At 34.8% G+C, this 25,754-nt stretch overlaps 1 protein-coding gene across 7 annotated transcripts; it reads left to right on the forward strand.

Annotated features, from left to right (window-relative positions):
* The first annotated feature begins 127 nt into the window (after positions 1 to 127).
* Positions 128 to 24,633, forward strand: LOC128155504 (inverted formin-2-like). Of its 7 annotated transcripts, none has more exons than XM_052817241.1 (15): positions 128 to 424; positions 6,906 to 7,606; positions 14,150 to 14,265; positions 15,350 to 15,509; positions 16,572 to 16,750; positions 17,828 to 17,907; positions 18,288 to 19,219; positions 19,371 to 19,513; positions 19,953 to 20,117; positions 21,397 to 21,654; positions 22,129 to 22,310; positions 22,699 to 22,819; positions 23,312 to 23,476; positions 23,790 to 23,874; positions 23,973 to 24,633. In XM_052817241.1, the coding sequence occupies exons 2-15, from the start codon at positions 6,925 to 6,927 to the stop codon at positions 24,509 to 24,511; spliced, it is 3,807 nt and encodes a 1,268-aa protein (XP_052673201.1). In that variant the 5' UTR covers positions 128 to 424; positions 6,906 to 6,924; the 3' UTR covers positions 24,512 to 24,633. The 7 variants fall into 7 exon arrangements, with proteins under 7 accessions (XP_052673201.1, XP_052673204.1, XP_052673206.1 ...); XM_052817244.1 differs by lacking the exon at positions 128 to 424 and adding an exon at positions 1,227 to 1,369; XM_052817246.1 differs by lacking the exon at positions 128 to 424 and adding an exon at positions 3,421 to 3,567.
* The last annotated feature ends 1,121 nt before the right edge of the window (positions 24,634 to 25,754 follow it).

Consider the following 25,754-nt stretch of genomic DNA (forward strand, 5'->3'; position numbering starts at 1 on the left):
AATCCGGCTAATTTATGAGACATTTAATAGAGACGAAACTCATGATTTTGTCATTTGCTGATATGTTGTATGAATATATCAAAAATATATATATAGGCCCCTGGTAAAGAAAATATTGGCCAGTCGCGAGCGAACTGATGTTTGTAGCAGTAATTATGCATGCATCGACTCGAGTTCGTTTATGTTTATTCAGATTTTGCTATTAGTGCTTCATTGTATACTAGTACTATATAATATCAAGAGTAAATATCGCCAAAACTAGGTTTTAATATTTATGGATGTGGAAATTAATATCTTGTTTACCGAGTTCTCAGATAAAGGGCTTGTAAGTGAACTTTTCAAGTTTTAAAGCACTCGTACTTTAAAGCTGATAAGAGGCTGGGGCGTGATAAACGAAAGTGCTTGAAACGACAACACAATGGAGGTATGTAGAAATTTTTTGCTACGAACAAATTCCTCTAAACATTCTTTTTCTTTTCCTTAAAAGTATATTGATTATTTTCACATTATTATTTTCTTACGCCTTTGGAGTTTGATATTCTATGTGCATATATTATTTGGATTGTCTATAGAAATAACCTTTGTAGTAATTAATACAAAGAACATCATTTCGCAATTAATTAAGTTATTTAGATCACATTTTCCCTGTCATCTCATTTTTGTGGAGATTCTTCTTGGAAAGAACAGAAAAAAATGAAGTTTAAAGACCTACGCTATTTCTCAAAATTAACCGTCATGACTTATTTGATCTATCCTCATTATACAGCAAAAATTTGCTTTTAACTGAAGTAGTATTTGAAGTATACAATTAAATAGTAATTTGTATTATCAGTAATTCTAGTAAACGCAAAGATTTGTAGATATTTGTAGAGTTATAGCTTCCATTCTAATATTTTTTAAAAAGTTTTTCATTTTTTTTTAATTTGAAGATCTTCGTTTGAGTCTCTCTCTCTCTCTCTCTCTCTCTCTCTCTCTCTCTCTCTCTCTCTCTCTCTCTCTCTCTCTCTCTCGTTCACATAAATAACAAGCAACTTGATTCTCTTTTCTATATAATTGCTTTTAAAGATCTTATCCGATTTTTTTCCTCTCAATTGATTAATGAATAGAGGAAATGTGATATAAAGGAGACCGACACAATATTCTGTTTACATATATAGATTCTAAAAATCCCCCCAAGGCTTGTCAAAATAACTTCTCCAGTAAGTGAGGTTTAAGACAAAGATAGGGATAATAATACTGGACATTGCACATAAATTAATCTCTCTTTCTCTCTGTCGTGGATTATTGGCAATCTGTATTTAGGATATAGATAGATGTAAGCAAATCCTTTAGGTCAACAAATTCCGCCGATTCACGCTGCAAATAGGTGGTATGTATACCTTGTTTGTCTTATTTCAACTGTATATACATGTATATGTATACCGTATCTGTGTCAAACCTCTTTCAAATATTTTAGAAGTGTACATTTCTGCATTTGTGCGTGATGATAATTGTTTCTTTCTTCGTTTTTCATAGTTTCCAACGGGTCAAGTTTTGGTTGGTTGGGGGTGGGGGGTGGGGGATTCGTATGAATGTCGTTTTTGTTAAATCAACCATTCCTTGACATGCAATGGAATAGAAATACGTTTCAATGACAACACTGAAATGCACACAGGAAATATTCCAGTATACAAGTGTATGAAATTCACTCTGGGTATATATGTTGTATGAAATGTACACACGGGGTATTTCAAAAATTGTCAATGACAGCTGCATGAAATGCACGATGTGTCAGTGACAGCTACATGAAATACACCGATATGTATACACGTACATATTATCTAATCTGCATCCTTTTCAGATCCTCTATGAGACATTAATAGGTTGGATTTGACATTAACATGTAGGTTAACGGTCGAAAGTTTAACATGTATCTAATTCTTAAATATCAAATTATATATGTATGTATGTTTCCAGTAGATCACTATTTTCCTTACCAGACTGTGTGTTGGGGATGGTGGTTGTCAACGCCCCCCCCCCCCACACACACACATACACACCCTCCATCGGCATTGCTGTAGTGTCGTCTACAAACATTACAAAGCAAAAACAATCCTCCCTCTCCCCGCCCCCCCCCCCCCCACCCCATCCCCTTCCTCGCTATTGTGGTTTGTGAGCTGTCCTAGTCTTTTTCTTAATACCCAATGTACGTTGTGAAAACGGTATTCGAAATATCACCCATTCTTAGAATTGTGATATGAAATATATATCAATACCACCCATGATGTTGTTTTCTATTTTTTATGATCTTTACCATTCACGGATTCTTTTGGGAGAAAAAACCCAGTGGGTCTAAGAACATAAGAACAGCCTTTCACTGTCGCTTACCTTGTTTTATTTGACATCGCACTAATGGACCCTGTTAAGTGATTTTAAAAACATTTCCTCTGCGATGTCAGAGCAGTTATTTACGACATTTATGGAGTTCGATTTATCAACATTTTAAAACTGAAGTACATTTCCTAGATCAACAAAAAAGTGATATAGACAGGTTTTAGGTTCAATTAAAGCATCAAGTGTCACTGCACTGCAACGCCAACCTCACTTAAAATAAACAAGAAAATGAACACGTACAATTATTTTACGTATTAATTTACGTGGTAAAAAACGTTGACATAAAATAATATCATTCGCCGATCCAAACTCCCCATCCCTGAAAAATTTAAACTTTTAAAAATTTATTTTAACTTCATTAGATTAACAAAATAAAGTTATCAAAATAACCCCTGAACATCCCCCTCCTCCTCTAACAAAATTATCCCTTAGACCCCCACCCACCTCAAAAATCCTTTGATAGATCCGCGCATAAAATGAGGACGAATTCCGCCAATCCTCTTCGTGATATAGATTAAGGTAAATCAGAGGGTTTTTTTTTTAAATTGATATTTCTGTAGTACAAGACAGAATAAAAAAAAAAAAACACCAACACAGTTCGTCGAACTCGTCCGTGGTTTTTCGATATTTACAGTAAATTTTATTACTGTGATTTTATCTATAAATATTATTCTTTTTGTAATAGAAAAACAATCCCTTCAACAATACAGCGTGTTATTTTCATAATACATGTAATATGTATTTTTCGTTTTTAGCTCCTTTATATCTTATTTTCATGTCACACGTAGTCTTATGTTAAAGGTTTGCCTTTTTTATTTTTTTTAAGACAGATAGATTTCGGTCACATCACGAAATCATTGAAGAAAACTTCAATATAAGCGTGTAAATGATGTTTATTTCTACGTGCATTTCAAATGATCTATAAAATCTCTTCTTTTCAATACACCCATGTCTGAAATTACATAACAGACAAGTTAAAAAAGGCAAGTGCATACTTAAACTCATTGAAACTATATAGAAACCCCAGACGTGAAACGACTTTGCACCCATAACCTCATTCTCTTATTTATTTTTCTTAAATTATACGACTGTGATGATTTAAAAGGGCGATAAAGAAATTGGGAAAAAAAAATAAAAGAACTGCAAACCGGTATACAGCAATTTTCATCCACAGGATATAAGTATCGAAAACCGGTATGAAACATTTTTTTCTTCTTTGATGGGATAGGGAATAGAATCAGGAAATATTTATGGAACTTAATAGGTAATTCTTGTACTGTTTATTTACGTTTATATGAAATATATGAAATCCCATCATTTTCTGTCTCTTTCGTGTATAAATCACCGGTATGCATTACCTATGTAGCCAGTCGTAATCATTCTTTATAAGGGGGATAGGGCTTTCAAATACCGGTGAACAGTGACGGTCTCTATTGCACCTTGATAACCATCTATCGTGGTGGATTGCCTACCTGGCGATTGATGGATGATAATATTTTAGGCAAACGCTGGCCGACGTTAATTCTCGTGTATAAAAATCCATGTTAAATTAGTCTTGTTTTTAGATCATCGACATAAACATGGAGGTAAGGTTTCTCTTTTTCTTATGCTTAAAATCTCTCTCTCTCTCTCTCTCTCTCTCTCTCTCTCTCTCTCTCTCTCTCTCTCTCTCTCTCTCTCTCTCTCTCCAGTTATTTGCGTTGTGTTGTTGAATTTGGACACAATCAAGTTTTCCCAGTTTTACACCCATCATTTGAAGCATTACATACTTTCAAATTTGCTATTATGATTGAAAAGATTGTGTGGACAAGGGCATTGGGCAACAGTCAACATTCTACTAATTTTTTTTAAATCGCCCTCTGTTTTAACTTTAACACATAATTTTCAGAATATTAGTTGTAGAGTTATACCAAAAGTCATTTAAATATGCAAATAATTAAAACAGGTACAATTGATATACATTTCGAAATACAATTTAATTGTTTTTTTTTCTAAAGAATACTTTCTTATTGAAAAATAAATTAGAAACGTTCATATTTCTTTATGACCAATTGCACTTTGGAAAACAGGAAGCATAATGCTTATGTAGTCCTTATTATCAAGATTGTCAATGATATATTGTTTGTCAGGCTGTTTCTGATACTGATATTAATGTCAACACAAATATATTTTTGCCACGAGGTATATCCCCAGACTACCAGGTGAATATATGGTAGGTATACATAAAGTGACGGTCTGGATTTCAAATGTCAGCTATTTTTTTTCTAATCATATAGTTTTCATTGATTTAAAATTAAATGAAAAGTTGAAAATGAGTTCATGAACTGTAATTTAATATGAATAATATTTTTCATAAAAAAAAAAATAAGATCTAGAATAGCCTAAGGATAATTTAAATTATTATTAATTATACACATGTTTGAGAGAACATATGTGCGTATTAAACAGGCACATGCCACAAAAGTTAACAAAATTGTTCTGTTCGATTCCTGGGGCTGTTTTTCACAGGTTTTCAAAAATCAAATGAAAATTTAACCAATTATGTCAAACTGTTGTTAATTCGGTCAGTCGAAGTCATCGTTTCTTTTATGCTTAACATACCTTTTGGCTCCATGCAATTTGTGTTACGTAATTATGTAATTAATCTTTAATTGTTAAGCCAGTTGATTTACCTGTTATAAAGTAGTGATGAGTTCTGTCTACCTGTAATTGAATCAACTCTATATTGTTGGAGTAGCTATGTTCTAGTATATTTGACTGATATCATTGGATTTGTAAATTAGCAGTTATGTTCCATTAAGTTGGTCTGCTGTCCTATAAATTATGAGATTTTGAAAAGAGTAAAGAAAACTGTAAGTAGATCATTTTCGACTCCATAAGACTGAGAAATTGACAAAACAATATGAATTTATTCTTTTAGTCTAAACAGAATATAGTGTCTGTACATGTGTAAAGACATACAAATAACAAAGTAAGTGTAATTACACGAACATAAATTAAATGCGTGCGTGGTCTTATGAAAAAAGGTAAACATAAAAAAAGGTAAAGGTTCATTTGTTTAAATTATGCAAAAATAAATAAAATATATAAATAAGAAAATCATTTAATATGCAAATAAAAAGAAATCAAAATAGTTTGAAGCGCTATTGTTTCATTGAAAGCGACAATAGTATTCACCCTGAAGGCATTCCAGGGGATTACTCATCTAAACTTTTTTCTCTCTCTTTCTTTCTTTTAATTCTGTCAAGGTTAACACTATTTTATTGCGGTCGATTGCAGTGCATGATTCAAAATATAATGTGAGCAGTTTTAAAAATTGTCGTGCAAATTCGTGTAACTACTAGTATTAACGTTGTATTCTGCAAACCAGACACGCTTTAGATAATGGATCTTTAGATATAATAGATTAAATCAGCCAATTGCAGACAAAATGTCATGGGAATGGATGGTTTTACATGCATACAACTAAACACACATGTACATCACTCTGCACTTATATGAAAAAATTGGGACACAGTCTAAATAAACTTCAACCAAAATAAAAAATGGAATGTTAAACACTGACATTTCTCATTGTTCAGGCAAACAATATTAATTTCATAGTCGCAATGTTTGCTTTTTATAATAAAATAGTCATTTCATGAGAAAAAAACTAGGGCAGCTACGATATGCTAGCTACAACGGCGAAGTTAGAATATGGTATCAGTTTAATTGATACCTATTTCCATTGGCAAATCGGTACTTTGTTTATGCAGAAAATGTAAACAAATAAACACATAAAACAAACGGTGATTCAATAAGGTACACGTTTTATGACTTTGCAAGGGTTATAAAGTCCCTGACAGCATTTCGAAGTTGTTTTTGTTTTGTTTTTTTTTTTTACATTTTACATGCATATTTAGAATAATAGCCAACAACATTCAAGACGCTGTGAAAAGGGGAACAAATATTTGAAAATCGTCGTTGAAGCTAACCGATCAAGTGATGTTTCATGGTGTTATGTCGTTAGTTTATTTAATCTTATAAGAGATTTTATAACCACCCTAAAATCAAATCATAACCCGAGGTCAGGTTAAACATCTATTTACGACCTTTAAATGAGAACGATTTCCGCTGCACAAAATAGTTGAATGGGCGTTACTTGTTATGTACCCGTAACTCCCCAAAACAGGAAGGAGGTGGTCGTGTACAATCCTTAGTCTATGAAATTCTAACAGGTATGCGATTCTGTGTTTCTGTTTTTGAACCTCAGGTGCGTTATTTTAGAATTCGTTAATGAATCTTGTAGTCATCTTCAGAGTGGGCAGATAAGGTTACCTATTTGTTCTATAGGAGAAGCCATAGACCTCGAGTTATGGAATGCTTGTGTACCTTATCTGTGCCCTACCTCTTGACTCGCCCACGGGTTTCGTAGCTAAAAAGAAAACCCTCTGTTTTCTTGATAGATTATTAAAAAAAGAAGACGCACTGAGAGTCCTATCGTTTTCATAGCTTGCAAACGTATGAATGAATAATTTGTTTTTCTGTTTCAGGTAAATCAGTCATTCGACCATGTCGGGGTTTTTCCGCGCACTGAGGCGTGTCGCCAGCCGAATGTCACTCAGACGTAAGAAAAAACGTCGACCCAACTTAAAACGGACTTTGGAACAAGAACCAAAGGAAGAAATTAAACCGAATGCTCAGTCCAGCATAGAAGCAGATGACAAGCTTGATTTTTCAATTTCAGTAGACGTTTACAGAGAAAGACCAATCGACGTCACTGACGCTAACGGAAGCGTCGCAAAACGAGACGAAAACATGGCGGACAAGACGAAATCGTATGACGATACGTCTTCGTTATCTTCTGACTCGGACGAGAAAAAGACCCCGACCACAAAGTCGAAGAACATATTTAGAATGAAAGTAAAAGAAAAAGTTTTGAAGAAACAATTTGACGAGTGTGACCCGGAAGTGTGCGTGGACATGCTGAAATCCCCGACCGTCAAGGCGTTCACAGCCCTCAAAAACAAACTGAAGAAGTCGGACAAGGTCTGGGTGCAGGGCTTTCTGGACGCTGGCGGGCTCGATGTGTTGTTGGACGCTGTTGACATCATCGGGAGCCGACGCGTCACGAACCTGTCGGAGGCACTGAAGCTGTTGGAGTGCGTCTCGTGCGTCACCAAACTGGTCAACTCCAAGAGTGGGCTCTCTTTCTTGGTCACCCATGGCAGTTATACCCAAAAGTTGGTCAAGGGTAAGACAAGTTTGTTTTTTTTCTTGTCAAACTAGGATACCATATATTTACACATATAGTTGAGTAGACGAAGTAGCATATCAAGGTATTGACTGGGATTGGAAATGTTAAAGTGACAGTTGCATAAATACATGTACATGTAAACGGAATATTTTGACATACACTCTGCTATCTAACAATGGTAACTGCATCGCTTGCAGTTTCAATAGAATAACGAAGTGTTTATACATCGCTGCTCACAGCTAAAGTTCTTCATCATTTCCAACCGAGATAGACGAACCTTTTGGTCACTGCGTGAGAAATCACGACGAGTTATAAGATTACCTCGTATTAAATAGAGAACACAGAGAAACAATCGATAATATTAAGCTGTAGAATTGTAATGTTAACATTCCGTCCCGAGATGTCCTGAGTTAATATTGACTCGGACAGACATTTATCTTGATCAGTTTTATATTGTGTGTATTTGTAAGCTGTTGTTTGTCTACAATGTATTCGAGAATATGTTTCACAGATATTGGAGAAGTTAACTTATCCTAAAAAGAGTATAATTTTTAGTTTCAATTAAGATTGAGTGTATAGAAAATATCCGCATCCCCAAAATAAACACACACAAAACAAACAAAAAACAAAAAAAAAACAAAAAAAAAAAAACAATAAAATGAACAAGCCCTGCAACCGCCACTACAGTCTGATTAAAACGACCGCCTTCTCGATGACTGGGGGAGAACGGGGAGAAGGGGGGGGGGGGGGGTGGTGGTTTTAATCAGACTGCCTCCACAGTGGAAGTAGATGAAGTTTGATTTATGCATATTTTACATATTTCTAGATATGATAACTGACCATATTTAAATTATAAAAATTAAATTTAAACAGTTTATGAAAATAAATATATAATCATTTGGAATAAGAGATATAGACTTTAGTTACTTCCGGTCTATACTTCCGGTCCATACTTTACTTCTGGAGCCTAAGATGACGGCGAATCGGTTGATCTTATAGCATAGGTTGCAAAAACTTTAATACTGTGATATAGATGGATAGCACACATGTAGCGATAGGTTTGTCAAAAATGGATTTCAGTGCAATCTGTCACTTAAATTTAATGGCCCGCCCCTCTCTACAAAACAAAAAGAACAAAAAACCAAACCCCCCCCCCTCCCCAAAACAGTAGCAACTCTTCTTTCGCAAGGAAACACCAGTTTTATTTTATCCAGCAATTTTGTACATCTTTTGATAATAAAGAGGTAAAACACATTGATCCAAAACCGGTGCTATTTTATTTACGAAAAGATGCATCGAAACGATTAATATTCTTGTATGGACGTAAAAAATCCTTAAAAGAAGAAGAAAACCCGACCTTTATTACAACTAACGCTACCTGTTTCAAATTGTTTATTAAAAGCAGAATAATTCATTAAATCGGAACTTAAACACACGCAAACACAATATGGATATAAATAACGAAGATTTTTTTAATTAAATGGTGCTTGCTCTTGCCTTTAATATTCATGATACATATATTAGTCTGGTCCAGATTGGACTTTATATGTGTGGGAGACTCCACATTTGGGATCGAACTTGCAACTCAAATAACATTTTCCAAAACCTTGCAATATTTACACAGAACCAGACCTTTTTATCGATTAAAGTATTAAACGTTAGAATTTGTGTAAGTCTATAAATTTGGCTAAGCTACAGTGTGTGAGTTTACGAGTTCCCTTATTAGATAAGTGTGTTCACAGCTTGTAAAATCGTGTGGCAAATGCAAAATTTATTGTTCTTTGGTCTGAAACAATACCAATTGTTTCATATATCAACACCAGATGTGGAGAAGAACACATCTAATATATTTCACCAGATCTCTTTCCCTTCTCCCAGTGTGAGTAAACCGTCAATTACAACATACATGTAAAGTCTAGAAAGTTCTCGAGCTGTCTAATTACGTTTAGACTGTGTGTCATGCGCATTACATGTAATTTTAATTTGCAAACCGTATCCCCGTATTTAATTGGGCTGCAAAATATAAATTTCATATTTGGTTACCTTTACTTGAATATTATACATCGTAAATATCAACATCAGTATCATAATAAAAAACGTGGAATTTCGCTTTAACAAATAGAAATTTGTCTGGCTCTCCGCACAAACTAAGGGCCCATATTTTATAGTCGACCAAATATTAAAATGATAACGAATCCTCCACCCCTTCCAGCCAACTTTTTAAACTTGATGATGGAGAGAGGCTGATATGTCTTTACATATAGCTAGCCCTAATTCAGTAAATAACGTGTTATTTAATGATTAATAAAAATTAATAACCCTTTACTTGTTCCTTATTCTAACACCTAACCAGCATTATTAATTAAGCATATCAATTTGTTACGTTGTTGTCTTTTCAAATCCAAAATACGCAATGTGCAGTGAAGTGCAAACAGACTCTGCTGAATTGTTTATCGATCGCTTAACCAACTGCATGCTTGAAGCATCCGAAGGCAGGTGTCAGAAGCAGCCTTTAATAGGCCAGATTTGAGGAAGTAAAAAAAAAAAATGTTGACACATCTGAGGGTTTTTTTTTTATTGCAAAATGAGGCTAAATTTGTACATGCAATGTTCATCGCGAATTTCGCTAGTTTTGTTTCTTCTGATCATGGACTGGAGCCATGCCTTGCCTCTTGAGAAAAGTGATTTGCGAGGCAATTTTTCCTTTCGTTAGCATTTTGTAGACACAAATGCTGGGATGAGTAGATATTGTCTGTGGCCCTAGAGCTATTCTGCCACAGTAACAGTTTATGATGAATACAGTGTTTTTTTAATTGCATGAATAATTTAATATCGTCATGAAGAAATTGGCAACCTCTGGAGACATCTTTGCAGCTGCAAATGAAATAGAAATTTGTGTACGTACATTACATGAAAAACTAAATTTTTATGAGTGCATTTTATAATGCAGACGGAATCTTGCAACCAGACATATGTATCATTTACCATATAGTAATTGCATTTTTAAAAAACGATTCTTTGAAGCCATAATATATCATTTTTTATAAACGAAATAGAAATATGGCACCGTTTGCATTTTATATAAACATCAGTAAAACAAGTTCTTGAACCATTTTCTCTAAACGTTGGCAACTAATTATTTGTTTCTGTCGGAATATCACCTCCATCCAGATAAAGTTGTTACATGAGAATAATCCAGATCGTATTCAAGGACTGCACCCAGTACTATTATAGAAGATCTTAGATCAATTACGGCGACAGTCAACCCAGGGTCTTGCCGTTACGTACGTAGCTTATGAGACTTGCTTTTAGATTCCAAAGATTTTGAAATAGTGAATGAAGTATCCGTCGTTTTGCCCCCGAATCGATACAAAACTGCTGGGTTTCGACGTGTGAATACATCAGCCTTACTATATATATGGACTCGCGCACCTGAAAACACGAGTGGACTCTAGATCTATGCCGCGGCACCAGGAAGCACTTCCTGGAAATTTATCATGGAGAATTCCGGGTACGTGTCCGATGTGGACTCGGAGGAAACCCCTCACAAAAGCAGGTGCAAAAGGTGTAGCTCTGATACCAACCTGGCAGACATCGTCCACGATCTGTCTTTGACCAATTCTTGTGTTTTTCTTCTACGTCGTCCTTCAGTGGTGAATTTTTGTCGTCTGCGAAAAAAACTTGATAGCGACGACAAAAGGTGGATCTTGGATTTTCTGAGGCGAGATGGCCTGGATTTGCTGTTTGAGTGTCTTGGGGATTTGGCAAAGTACACCAGTAATTTTTCCAACCTTGTACTCCGGATTGAGTGCATTATGTGTATTAAGACCGTGATGAATTCGGTGATAGGACTTCAGTCGTTAATTAGCACTGGGTATGGGCCGCAATTTGCTGGAGGTATATACACTTTTCTCATTTTTAACTACTTTAGATAAATGTTTTGTTTAAAAAACATAGAACAAAATAAATCGAATTGTGGCGTCACCAAGGCCAAGCTACTTGTATGAACGTTGAGTTTGATCGTTCGTTATCCCTATACCAACATTTTGTATATATTTGATCAACAACGTGTGCTATATGATATTATAACAAGAGCTTATTAGCAGAAAATCACAATATCTGCCAAAGTAATGGATATTTGATGTAGAATATGATGATTAAGTGTACAATGCAATTAATTTATGATATATCATTCTACGCATTGGCTCAAGGTTCATGTATAATGGAAACCATGCTGTTCAGAAAGCTGATTTGTAAAAAAAAAAAAAGGAGGATTGTCTTCTCTCTCTCTCTCTCTCTATCTCTCTCTCTCTCTCTCTCTCTCTCTCTCTCTCTCTCTCTCTCTCTCTCTCTCTCTCTCTCTCTCTCTCTCTCTCTCTCTCTCTCTCTGCATATGCACCATATTTCAGCTAAGTAACACTCTCAGTGGCATGCATGTACAGAATCAATATAAATTAATGAACACAAAAATTAAATTCATAACTTGATGTTGATGACAATCTCTGTCGGTGCCGAAAATTTATGTAAAACCTCTGTTGTCAGTGTTTTTTTTCAATTAAAACAATACGTCCCTTAGATCCTACTTGCGAGCCTCTCAATTACAGAACAATTGCAGAAAATTTAAACGATAGTCAAGCCTTCAGTTCTGGAATTGAATTTGGAGCTGCGAATCAATAGTTCTCATTTTCATCCGTTTTAAGGGAATATGCATCATCCGATTATCAAACATACGGGGATTTTGCTTTATTTTCAATTATACATTAAATCTCTTTGTTGCCTGCCTTCCGGCAACTGTAGAGCTTTAGTTACGAAACCGATGAAGATTCAAATTAATGTTCCTCAGCTGCAGTTCCGGCTCGATATAGGAAGTCGATGAGTTTCTCACATAATTTTAGTTTGTTTGAGTTATTATTGGTACAACCATACAAAATTTACCCACAGGAACCGGTCTTTTAAAAGGAAAAAGCCTCACAGAGCTGGTAAACAGTTTATCAGCATCACCAGATACACTGATCTTAAACCATAGTCTAAAGGTTTTTTTTTCAATGTTGCATACGCCAATTTATTATCATAACGCTGGTAGAGAGAGAGAGATAGAGAGAGAGAGAGAGAGAGAGAATATAAGTGTTCGATAATCCTCTATTGAACACCATTGTTTTCTTCTATATTTCAATGTACATAGTCATATTTTTTATTAGCTGTAAAGATTGTTTTCTGGTACAATTTACGACATTTTATGCATCATGTTAATATTTTTTAAAACGATGATCAGAAAAAATGAAGTGAAACATTAATACATGTATCTTCTCCGGCTGTCCGTGTTATGTTTTCTCAAAGAGATCTATAGTATGCGGAAATGCAATTACTGTGGTTTCATTAATATTCAAGGGTATCAATTTTCGGGGATAAAGTGAAAATCACAGTTTTAAGGATACGTAAATTCGTGGCCAATGACCCTATCAATACAAAATGTTAATAGAAATTGCACTTCAATGAATTTGGTGGATCAACTTAATAACGAAATCCACGAAAATTGGTATTCAACGAATATTAATGAAACCACAGTATTCGAACCACAGTATTCGAGATCCATTAAGTCTCTAATCAGAGGTTTTATCATTTTTTTTCATATTGCGTAATTATTGCTAGCGAGCTTCTTGCTTTTTACATTGGCATGGTACATGTATTCTATCCAGTAATATACCTGTTGTTGTGTTTCAAATGTGATGTCTTTGTCATTTAGACGTTATCACGTGATATAAGCGTCTGTTGCAGACATATTGTGTATATATTCCAGTCAGTTTCTGGGAAACTGAAAACTGAAGCCAATTGCAATTCAGCTTAAACAGTAGAACATTAATTGATATGGGAAACCTACACAACCCGCTTCATTAATTATTTAAAGAAGTTCCAGCGAAAACGCAATCTTTTATGGCGAAAAAAAAAATCACTCGATTGCTCATTATCATATGCATATGCATGCTCTTTGAAATTTTTATTTGAAACTTTAAGAAAAATCACAATTTTATATCATATTCAACACAAAAAATTGTATTATATATAATCCCGTCCGACGCAGCGGACGGTCTGTCTTCACAGACCGTCCGCTGCGTCGGACGGGATTTTTCTTTCTCGGGCTCGAATTCTTAAATATAAAGATGTAGCTGCCACGTTTTGATCCGGTGTTTAAACATTATCTAGTTTTTATATATTATTTAGTTTAGTTTAGTGCTAGTTTTGTAGATGTTATTCTTCTTTCTTATGTAGTTTTTATTTTGTTGTCCTGAAGAAGGGACGGGTTGTCCCGAAAATTTGACAATATTTTACTTTATTGTTCGTGGGCAATCGGTTTTTAGAACGCAGTTCGCAGTTCGCAATTGAATAGTATATATATATATATATATATATATATATATATATATATATATATATATATATATATATATATATATATATATATATATCTGTGTGTGAGAGAAAAGGTACAATGACATTGTCATACGTTTTACTAATTTTTGGTCCTTTTTTTTCTCGTTGCAGCCCTTGACACTAATAATGTGATGGTAAAGAAGCAAGTGTTCGAACTGTTATCGGCACTGTGCGTCTACTCTACTGATGGATTCAGACTCACAATGGATGCGCTTGACAGCTTTAAGGTATAACGAATTTGCCATTTTCTAACGATAGATTAACGAATCCTTAACAGATGTTTTCTGTACATAAAAAAACCAAAACATCTTTTTTCTTTGTTAGTTTCGAAACAGACCTGACAAACAAATGTTATTATGTAAAAGGATTTCTATTCCGTCGTTAACGACATACAGGTCTTATGAGCTGATGAACAGGAAAAGAAAGAACCTGATTTTATAACCAAAAGATTTTTTTTCTGTCGGAGAAACAGAACTCCTTAACGAAACCAATATTTGATTGGTTTGGTTTTTTTTTTTATTACAAGATGAAATTATTTGGAGAATATATACCTGCTTATAACGTTTAATACTGAGTATGAGTTCAAAAGACATCCGAGTGCAAAAAGATAGTTGATACATTATACCTAATTCACTCAGTGTAGTATGGTTTTGAAAGTAAAAACAACCACGAGAAAGCATCCATTAAAACAGCATTGAGTGACTTTTACATCATTATCTTGAAAGCTCCATTTCTTTATCCACAAAAACGCTTTGATCAAATCGTTCATCTGACTAGAAGCAGTGACATATTATCTTTGAGATATTCTTTACTAGTAATTCTTATTATCCAGCCCCTTCATCATTATAGTTGGAAATGTAAGCTATGCCTCTATTTGTCAGACACCCAATGCCGACACGTCACTTCTGTTCGTCAGTATATACTTAACAAAATTATCGGTCTGGTTTTTTTTACATGTATAGTTTTAGTTTAAAAAAAATGATAAAACGAATTTAAAAAGACATTGTATATGGCATCACACAATGATAATATTGATGTTAGTTAGTTGAATCAGGTTTTATTTTAAATATGTTCACGTTAAAACTAGTATGTTACACTAGCATTCATTTTTTACATGCATCTTTATTTCACATCTTTTCTTGAGAGAAATTAACTTCTGAAATGATATTCAGTTTAAGAAAAAGAAAACCCAATACTAAATACCCCCCCCCCCCCCGCCCTCCAAAAAAAAAAAAAGAAATTCGTATTTTGTTCTCTGTCTTTTTACATATTGTCATTTTTAACATCATTATTTCTACCATTAAAAAACAGACGCTGAAAAAACAGAGATACCGCTTCAGTCTGATCGTGAACGAACTCAGAATGGCCGACCTGGTCCCATACAAGACCACGCTAATGGCGTTCATCAACTGTATCATCGTGGCTAACGAAGAACTTGAGGACAGGAATAGAGTCCGCAATGAATTCATCGGTGGGTCTAAAATATTCACTTCAAGTCGAGATTTCGACATCAAGGAGACTGGATTGTCAAAAAATTACCTATCATATCCGCTTTAATATTTTAGGCCTGACTGTTTAAGCCATAAGCTATATTTTTTGTAAAGATTGTATAGATATTTTAGCTTTAAGATGTAAATATTTTTCTTTATTTTGATATATATAACTCTTCTTCTGAAGGAGATACAGATGTAAATATAGTCTATAAAATACCCACGACCATCCAGCTCTCTTAACTCTACTTAATGTGTATCTTGATATTACGCGGATTGGGACCCGACTTTACGTGTATTCTATATTTGAAAAACGAATTAGGCTAAGTAGAAGATAAGGGACAAATATATACAGCACACTGGGCTGGTGTAGAAATTAAAGTATACTTAGCACGCTAAAAGAGGTTTTCTAATTAGCAGGAAATGGGAATAGTAAAAAGGATCACGCAATGACTGGTTGTTAAAATAAGAACCAAGAAATCAAAGTTATAAAAATATACAATTTTTTTTTTATAAATATAAATGTTCTATTTTAGTGTTGATAAAAAAATGATTGTTTTAATTTAGAAAGGGTATTGATTTTCTGTTCTATATGGGTTTTGCGTCTAGTTTCTCTTGAACTGAAAATGAAACTCCGGGAAAGTCCTTTACAGAGCAAAGCCCTCGGACTTTCGATTATGTAATGTTATAACAATACATTGATAGCGAGAACTAAACATGCGTATAGCTTCATAGATTTTATAGTGTTGTGGTTAATAAATATTATGGATGACTTCAACAGAATAACGTATGTAAAAGGTGAGAAGATTTTATAATTAACAATATTGTGTGTTTAGAGTCATAAGTTTCACGTACGTTTGAATTGATACTCATCATTCAGAAATGGCGTCAGCTTTAAATAAACGCTGATTATAAAATGGATTTTGATAATTATAAAACTGTTTATGAAAGCAATTGCAATTATAGAACTATGAACGCAGTTAATAGTTGTCGACCATATAAACCGAGGAGGCAGTATGAATTTAAAACTCATTTCATTGCAGGATTAAACATACTGGACCTAATAAACAATTTACGTAACGAAGACGACGAAGATCTGATTATCCAGTGCGACGTTTTCGACGAGGAGAAGCAGTCTGACGATGAAGAAATGGCGGCCTTGAATCCAGCCTGTGTTGATATTAACGACCACAAAGAGGTGTTCAACGCTCTTTACCACAAGGTCAGGGGCTCAAAAAAAAAATAAACCCAGCACAATGCAGTATACAGAAAATCCCCCAGATACCATACCTTCCCAACTTGATGAACCACACACTATTGTTACAAAGACGATTCGATATTAGCACATCCCACTCAGGAGCGTTTACGACGTTATTAATACATTATTGTTATACCTGGGATCATAGAAAAAAGAAACCTCATAACCTTTTGCGTGACAGCTACCGGATTCTCCTTAACTCCGGCTCCCTTATTTATTTTTGATTTCAAAATCATTGAAGACCAGCCTTGAGTGGGTTTTTTCTGCTTGAGAGAATAAAAGATTACAAGATAGTAGGAGTGCAGTCGGTAGCTTTAGTTGCAAAACCAGTTTCTTATATTACGGACATACTCCAGTATTATAAATAGTGCAGAATTTAATGAATGAGTAAATGAATGAATAGTATTGAATGTCGCAATGCAACCACTGGTTTTTGTAGTTGCAGTGTAGACTAGTCCATTATAATGAAAAATTGACGTTGCTAGTCACAGGACTATACATACAATGTTATACTTTTGAAATAACGAGTTTATCCACGACGAAAAATCGTTTACGTAAATCTTGACTTGAGGTTTATACACTATTATTCAAGAGTGATTTTTTTTCATCAAAATCTTTTAAAGGTTAGGTTTGAATGAAATATCTGCCACACTCTAAGAAAGCTGGTGATAACATTGGCAATGTTCTCAAAAGAGAAGCATGAACCAATCAAATTACAGAAAATCGAAATTGGCGCCAAATTTGAAAATTTGAATAAAATCAGGCCTATGTCACACAGTCTACCCCCTGATTTTTTTACGTTGTAAAACAAAATATCCAATCTATGAGAATTGCGTATACTCATTCTATGTCTCAAACACCACAAATACAATATTTTTTTTTTTACTGAGTAGCATACAAGACAGAAGACGTTATCATAATTATTGATCTGTTCCATAAATACTTCAAAGTACAGGAATGATCTTCCTCAGAGATCTGTTGATACACGAAGATAGAATTGGGTCAATGAACTCATGTGACACATTATTTTATATTATATAGGTCTACAATACTCCTATAGCCGATGTGTTCCTAAATGTACTGCAAACCCTTCTTCAAATCGAACCGGAAAATCCGCTGAGGTAAGACTTTATCGGATTGGGCTCTTTATCTTCTCTTTGTGGTTAGTTTGATATGCTGTATGTCGTTAACCAAGTTACTGGCTGTAGGAAAAAAGGTAAGCAGGCTAATTAAAATCATCAGTGAAATATCAAAAGTCTCTGACAAGATAACATGGTATCCTGGACTTTGATAAAAACGAGATTGCTGAAAAAAGAGTTTAATTAAAAAATGGGCGTGATTTTGAAACAGTTGAAATTTGATTTATAGGAACTTGTTAGGGAAAACAAAAAACAGTCTTATTTTATTATTATTATTTAAAAACCGAAGTCTTGGGAATTATGATGACTATTAGATATTTTGCAAATAAACGAGATATATTCTGAAAATATTTTATTTTCAGTGACGTCCAATGGAACATTGTGGAGACGTCGGTACGAAGAGCCTTTCTGATCGACGAGGCCCACGTCAACAGATCTGCCCTGGGGGGAGCAGATTTACTACCCAGGTACCCGGGGAAGTCCACGGGAGTTCAGACCGACCCTATCCCCCTTAACAGAACGCTGTCCGAGCCACCTCGAGGGAACGTTCATTTAATGACCAGTGTTATAAAAGAACATTCCGCAGATATTAAAGAAGCTTTAGAAGCAAGGTTGAGTAGTCATCCAAAGCCTACCTGTGATACTCTCAAGCGAATTGACAAGGAGATAGACCGGTGTTTTGATTTTGTGAACGACAATCCATCGTCCCCTGATGACGTTAAAAATGACGGCGCTTCAGGGCCATCTTCCCATTTAACAACGAATGAAGAGAATATTAGCAGTTCAGAAACATCAACGACATTTTCACCCCCTCCACCCCCTCCCCCTCCACCGCCTCCACCCCCTGTACCAGGAAGTCAAGAATCAAACCGATGTCCTCCTTTTAATTCATCTGATTCAGCACCTGTCCCTCCTCCACCCCCACCTCCACCCCCTCCCCTCCCAGGTACGGGTCATTGTCCCCCTCCACCTCCCCCTGCCCCGCCCCTTCCACCTGGTGTAGCCCCACCCCCTCCTCCTCCGCCACCACCCCCTCCTCCAGGCATGGGGCCACCCATACCACCCCCTCCCCCGCCACCTCCAGGAGTTGGAATTCCGGCCCCTCCCCCACCTCCCCCACCCCCGGGTTGTGGACCTCCGCCTCCTCCGCCGCCACCTGGGATGGTGAAAGCACGACCAGCTCCACTGACATTCTCCAGTAATCAAATTGCATCTAATACAATGTGGACGCCAACTCCTAAACACAAGATGAAAACATTCAACTGGACCAAAGTCCCATCTCATACTATATCATGTAAGTGTGAACGATTGCGAAATATAATCAATATGATTTTACAAATATGTAGATTTTAAATATATATTCATGATTTCTAAAAAGACATGTATCATAAGTTATTATTGCCAGAAAACCATATATTATAATCATGCATGTCTATCCAATGCAGCCCATGAAAATGTCTGGAAAGAAATCTTGGACATGCAGGATCACATCAGCGTGAAGTATGAAGCCTTGGAGCAGCTGTTCTGCCAGAAGCAGATTATGAAGGCCAAAGAAAACGAGAAGAAAAAAGTGAAACCGCCATCGGAGGTAAATATTAATGTCTCCGTTGTCTCAGATTGTCTGTAGTGACGTGAAGAAGTCACATCGAAATATTCAATTATTAGTGTTCTGGGTGATTGACAAAACCTTTCGTGTCGAAATGCAGTAAAGCTTTGTGAGAATTGGAAAAAGCACGTCTGGGATCTGTATATGTCGATTTGTTTCCGCTTAAAGGCGACCACTTCTGTTTCAATGGTTAATTTTATTGCAATGCTATCGAAGTTTTTCCCCGTAAACGCCTTCTTTTTATTTGAAATTCATTCTTTTGGTGTTGTTTGCTATGTCTTTTTCAATTTTGGTACGATCACGAAACGCACAAAAACTCTATTAATTTTGATAGATTTTTTGTTATAATTGTTTTAATGTCTTATTTGTCCTGTTCCAATTGTTATCAAATTTTGGTTTTCATGTATTATTCTTGTTTTAGATTTTACTACTTGATACGAAAAGGAGTATGAATGTAAATATCTTCCTGAAACAGTTCAAATGCAGCCACAGTGAAATCATATCAATGATTGAGTCTGGCGATATGAATGCCATTGGTTCAGAGCGCCTGCGCGGTTTGCAAAAAATACTTCCGGAAGCCGATGAGGTATTGTTCCTTAACAACGTTAAAGTGATCAATTTGGAGATAACTCTATTTCATGACTTAAAAAATATAAATAAATTGGATTTATGTAATATATTGTTTAAAGCATTTAAGACTTTGTTTTGAAATTTACATGATCATTATCCCGTGTTTGATAAGACGTGATAGTCGTCGAGTTTCTATATCTTTGCGGTTTTGTTTCAAGTCATATTTCTCTATTTTTTTAAGTGATGTGTCAATAGATTGTCTTTTTTGTCACCATTGTTCGCTCCGTGCTTCGATTCTAGTATTCTACTCCGTCATCGGAGTGAACATTATCATGTAGATGCAATTTCAAACACAACGATTATTTATAAACTGACATATGGTCTATACTCTTGCGAGAGTTCAATGTTTAACATAATATTTCACACCGTGGATTAAATGTTCTTGCAATAATAACATAAAAATCTCATGTAATACGATAAATTTCATGGTAGGCTATGCCATGACTTTTTACATATATAACAGCTGTTGGAATAGTGATATTTGTTCTAAACATGAAATAAACCGCTTTAAAAAATTTTTTTTTTGAGTATTATTGATTTGGACTTCAAATACAAACGAAAATCATTAATTTCTTAATAATTTATGCTTAATAGAGGTTGAAACCGTGAACATGTATTTCAGTGCATTGACTAAAAGCAATATTGGACCATAGTACACGTACCATCCTGCTACCATCAACGTTCGACAAATACCACGACATTTGTAACAAGTACTACCGGGGTGTTTGTTTTTCCATTTTTGATAATTCCTGCGCCGTCCTTAATTTTTTTGGAAGTTGCTACTTTATTGTAACATGCGGTAAATCGCATTTTTTATGGAGTGGGCGATTTTCATTATTTCATTCTCTTGGGAAAAATGTTCCTATTAAATTGCATCTGTTATCTTCAGAACGATTTTTAAATAACTGTACTTTACTATTAAACATCACTTTGCGCATCTTGAAACATAAATTAACTGAACATTTTCCTTTTAATCTCACAGCTAAGTTTTAGCCCATCAAACTGTAAGCTGTAATGAATTTCTAATAACCCGTTGCCTGTCGTTCGTCCGTCCATCTGTCCGTCCGTCTGTAAAATATTCATCACAAATTCAACCAAACTTTGTATATAAGCTTTCTTTATGTGAAAGCAAATGAAGCATGTATACTAATTCAAAAATAAAATTAACCCGCAAAAAAATAAGGTTGTGTCAGATCATTATATCTAATTTTAGAAACATTTTTCTTCATCTTTAGGTAAACCTGGTGAAAGGTTTCGAGGGCGACAAAGAAAAGCTAGGCAATGCAGAGAAATTCTTCTCCGTATTCATTCAGTTACCAGCCTTTAAAATCCGTATCGATGGCCTGGTTCTAAAGGACGAGTTTCGACTTACTATGGACTCGTTACTACCTAACATCACTGCCTTTGTGAGCGCGTGCCAGCACCTCTTGGAGAACGAATCCTTCAAAGTCTTCTTACGTTACGTATTGCACGCTGGGAATTTCATGAATGCGGTTAGTATAATTAAAGTCTTAAAAAAACAAAAATCATAAAATGTAGATTATTGAGAACATAAATATAAAAAATAATGACATGCGCAAATTTCATGCTTAATTCATAACTCTTTTATATGTGACATAATTTTGACAAAGTCTTAAAGTTTGTGTGTTTTATTTTCTCTCGCTAATATTTTGTGACTGGGTGGCCTAAAGCTAGTTAGCTAAATAAGTAATAAAAATTATACCGTATACTTTATCAAGAAAACATTCCTTTTCCCTCCAACTCTTTTTGTCGTACTGGTCTTCATGAGATTAATATGCTGAATACATGTATGTCATCCCGTAACAAAAATTTAAAATTATTCCCCACGTTTTTGTTTGATGTCCATTAAATAACCCAAAGAACCCATTGAATTAACATAAGCTTTGACATAAAATTAGTAACAAGCTTTTGGTATATTGACATTAAACCATGTAATCTTTTGACAGGGAGGTTACGCTGGCAATGCCATGGGGTTCCGCATCAACTCCTTGAATAAGCTGATGGACACGAGGGCCAACAAGCCGCGGGTCACCCTCCTGCACTACCTGGTGGGGGAGGCAGAGAAAGAGAACCAGGACGCCCTCACCTTCGTGGAGGAGCTCTCCCCAGATCTGGCCAAAGCGTCAAAGTAAGCCCAGTTTCTGCAACTAATGTTAAGCTTAAAACAATGAATCGATTTTTAATATTCATGTATTTTTACTACGCACATTTTTTCGTTGAGTTTATCCAAGAGATCAAATATTTTTGCTCATCAAAGTGATATATGAAACACTCAAATTAAGGTATCCTTGACTTTTTCATTCCTTCGATGAAATTGATGATTACGAATATTAATGATATTACGTACAGAATAATCTGTGTAGCATAATTCATGATCATACCTGTCTATTCTCATCCTTTCACAAAACCAATTTGAGTTGGGTTTCAAATTGCAGTTTCATAACTCTGTGTAAAATTTTGTTTTTAAAACATTTGTTCGATATTTGTTGAATTTTTTATATCTTTGTTTTTTTAAGGTTCACTGTAGACTCTTTAACAGCGGAAGTGAGACAAATTAAAACCAGTGTTACTAAACTCCATAAAGATCTAGAGAGCTGTCCAGATGACGTCAAAAACCAACTCAAAACTTTTATACAAGTAAGGCACACTAGTATGTAATACAACTTTAGTGAAAATATAAACTGTTAATTTCAGATATCAGTAGTTTAATCAATAAATGTCGAACTTTCATTAGGTTTGTCAAACGAAAAGAAAAAAAATATTTTTAAGTTTTGTAAAAATATAAACCAATTTTACTTGAATTTGATGTTTGTTTCATTACTATATCTCGGAGAAATTGCGCGAATGAACCGAACATTTTATTTTCTATTTAAACTGGCTAAATAAACATTCTACCCATTGGCTTATTCAAAGGAAGGGAACATTTTTTAAAAGTTTTAAGTTTAGCATGAATATATAAACTTATCCTACTCGAAGCTCATTACTATTTCAGGGAAATTGTGCGAATGAACCTAACGTCTTATTTTCTATTCTAAATATCTAAATAAACATTCTACCAATCATTAAAGTGTATATATACTGTTCGTACACTTGCACAAAATTAATTTGCCACTATCCTGTTCTGCGTAGGATGCTGAAAAGGAGATGGAGGCATTGGACAAAGGTCTGCAGAAAATAGCCGAGCTGACGAAACAACTGGTTAATTACTTCTGTGAAAACGAGAAAAGTTTCAAGATAGAGGAATGCATCAGTAACTTAAACACGTTCTGTGATCGGGTGAAACAATGCCAAAAGGTAAAACTCAGTACAATGTCTAATTACATGTATGTTATCTACATGCTTGAATGGTATATGAATTGTCAGGACCCGTATCCTCTTATAGAAAAGAAGATTTCTGTGTTAAAGATAGGAAAATATTGAAATTAAATCGAAATTTAAATTAAAAAAAAAAACACTTAGGTTTTCTCTTGGGTAAATAAGGGAAAAAATACTTTCAAAAATTTAGTAAGATTTGATTGTTAGTTTGATTTTATATAATTTAATTGTTGTCTATTCTCCTTGAATAACATAAAATTTGTCTTAACAAAAATCCATCTTGTTTAAACAGGAGAATCTGCAGAGGAAACAGCAAGAAGAGAAAGCTGAGCGTAGAAAGAAACAACAACAGGAAATGGCTAGCAGACGGGCCAAAAGTAGATTAATCATTATTGTTACTTTGTTACTTTCCTTTGATCAAGTTATTCATTGTATGTCTGTTTGACTAAATGGTGATTTGTTTTTCTTGCTTTAGGTGGCCCTACTGTAATAGAACCAGAAGAGGACGGCTGTATAATAGATCGTCTGTTACAGGATATTAAGAAGGGATTCAAGCTCAGGAAAACAAGCCCATCACCTTCATCTAGCAACAAGAAAGACGTCAAAAGCTCACCTCTCCCTTCTCCAAAGCGAGTCGTTAAAATGGCGTCATCTCCTTCGTTGGATGTGCGAACCACAAAGGTTTCGTCATCAGTGGTTGACACGGTGAAAGAAAACAACGAGGAAATTCGGACAAGTGACAATGGTAGCAAGGAATCGGGCACGGAATGGTCAGAGACCTCCATTAAAGACCCCCAAAAAACACAACCGGAATGTTCTTCCGAGAACTTGTCAATTATTTCTAAATCACAATCAAATAATGATCAAAATAATGACGTTGAGTGTGTAGTTGATGACGTTAAAATTTGTGTCGCTGATGGCGGTGAAAAGTCTCCTGTCGGCGAAAACGGGATTTCCACGCAATCTTCGGAAGAGGTCCCAGTAAAACTTTCAGTGACAGACTCACAGGCGTAATTGCATGGAATTAAAAACATGCAATATTTTCCGATATTGTGATATTTGGAGTTGTACAATTTATGAATTCCATTCTGTATTTATGTTTAATTTAGTATCAAATTAAAATATTTTTGATTTATTACATTTTTTGTCTTTATAAATAAATCGTCGATTTTTTTACTTCTTTTGATGGTTACTAAGTACATGTAAACGTAAACTCCACCATTGATTCTGCTTATCAAGTGGAGTACATGGCTGAATTGTCGCTGGTTCGAGTCCGTCATCCTGATATCGGTACCGGCTTACACTGCATGGGATTAGCTTGCGATGGACTGGCGTCCCATCCAGGAGGAGTCGATGATTTTCACCTGCGCTACACCATGAAAACCGTGAATAAGCACAGGCCTTACACAAGTGCCTTAAGTGAAATTCACGTGACGAGAGCTTAACATGAAATTCACGTGGGCTTCATGTGAAATTCAATCACATAAAATTACGTCAGACAATATGCGTCGATGTACTGCATGTCAAAATTAAGAACAGGAGCAAATAAAACATCTATTTTTTTTTCTTCATAGATTGTCAAAGATCAATGACTAATATATAACGAAAAATTTAGAAACTGAAATAATTTGTTTAAAAAAAACCCCCAATAATAGCAGAGATTTAAATATTCTGAATGTTTAAGAAGAACTTAATAATAATGAAACAAATCAAAATCATTATTTCAAACTTATTATAATTTGATCATTTTTTTGTTGATAAAATGTAGAAGCGAACCAAGAGTAAAGTATTGCATTATAATCTTAGCAGTCTAGATCCTACAGTATTTCGTAAAACAATCGTAAATACAAGTAAATATAATTCATTTTTTTAAATCTTGACAAACAATCTCTAAAATACGACAGATAATAATACATGTTATACATAATTTTATTTTATAGATAGATAGATAGATAGATAGATAGACACATGATAATTCTCATTTCTTCACTTTAATTGTCTGATTTGACGAGAAATCTCTAAAATGGGACAAAACTGTTCGAAGAGGAGTGTGCAATTAAGGAAAAATACGTTCCACCACCAAGTATGTCAATTTACGAAATTAAAAATATTTTTATAGGTTTGTCATCACTTCACTGTGTATATATACTAAACATTTATGAATCATTAGTGTAGTTGCCTCTGTATCTAAGGATGCGATCTTTCTAACCCTTATTATTAAACATGGTTTAAGCTAACAAGGCATGTAACACTGTCG

This window comes from Crassostrea angulata, chromosome 7 (assembly GCF_025612915.1).
Source record: "Crassostrea angulata isolate pt1a10 chromosome 7, ASM2561291v2, whole genome shotgun sequence".
Classification (NCBI taxonomy): Eukaryota; Metazoa; Mollusca; class Bivalvia; order Ostreida; family Ostreidae; genus Magallana; species Magallana angulata.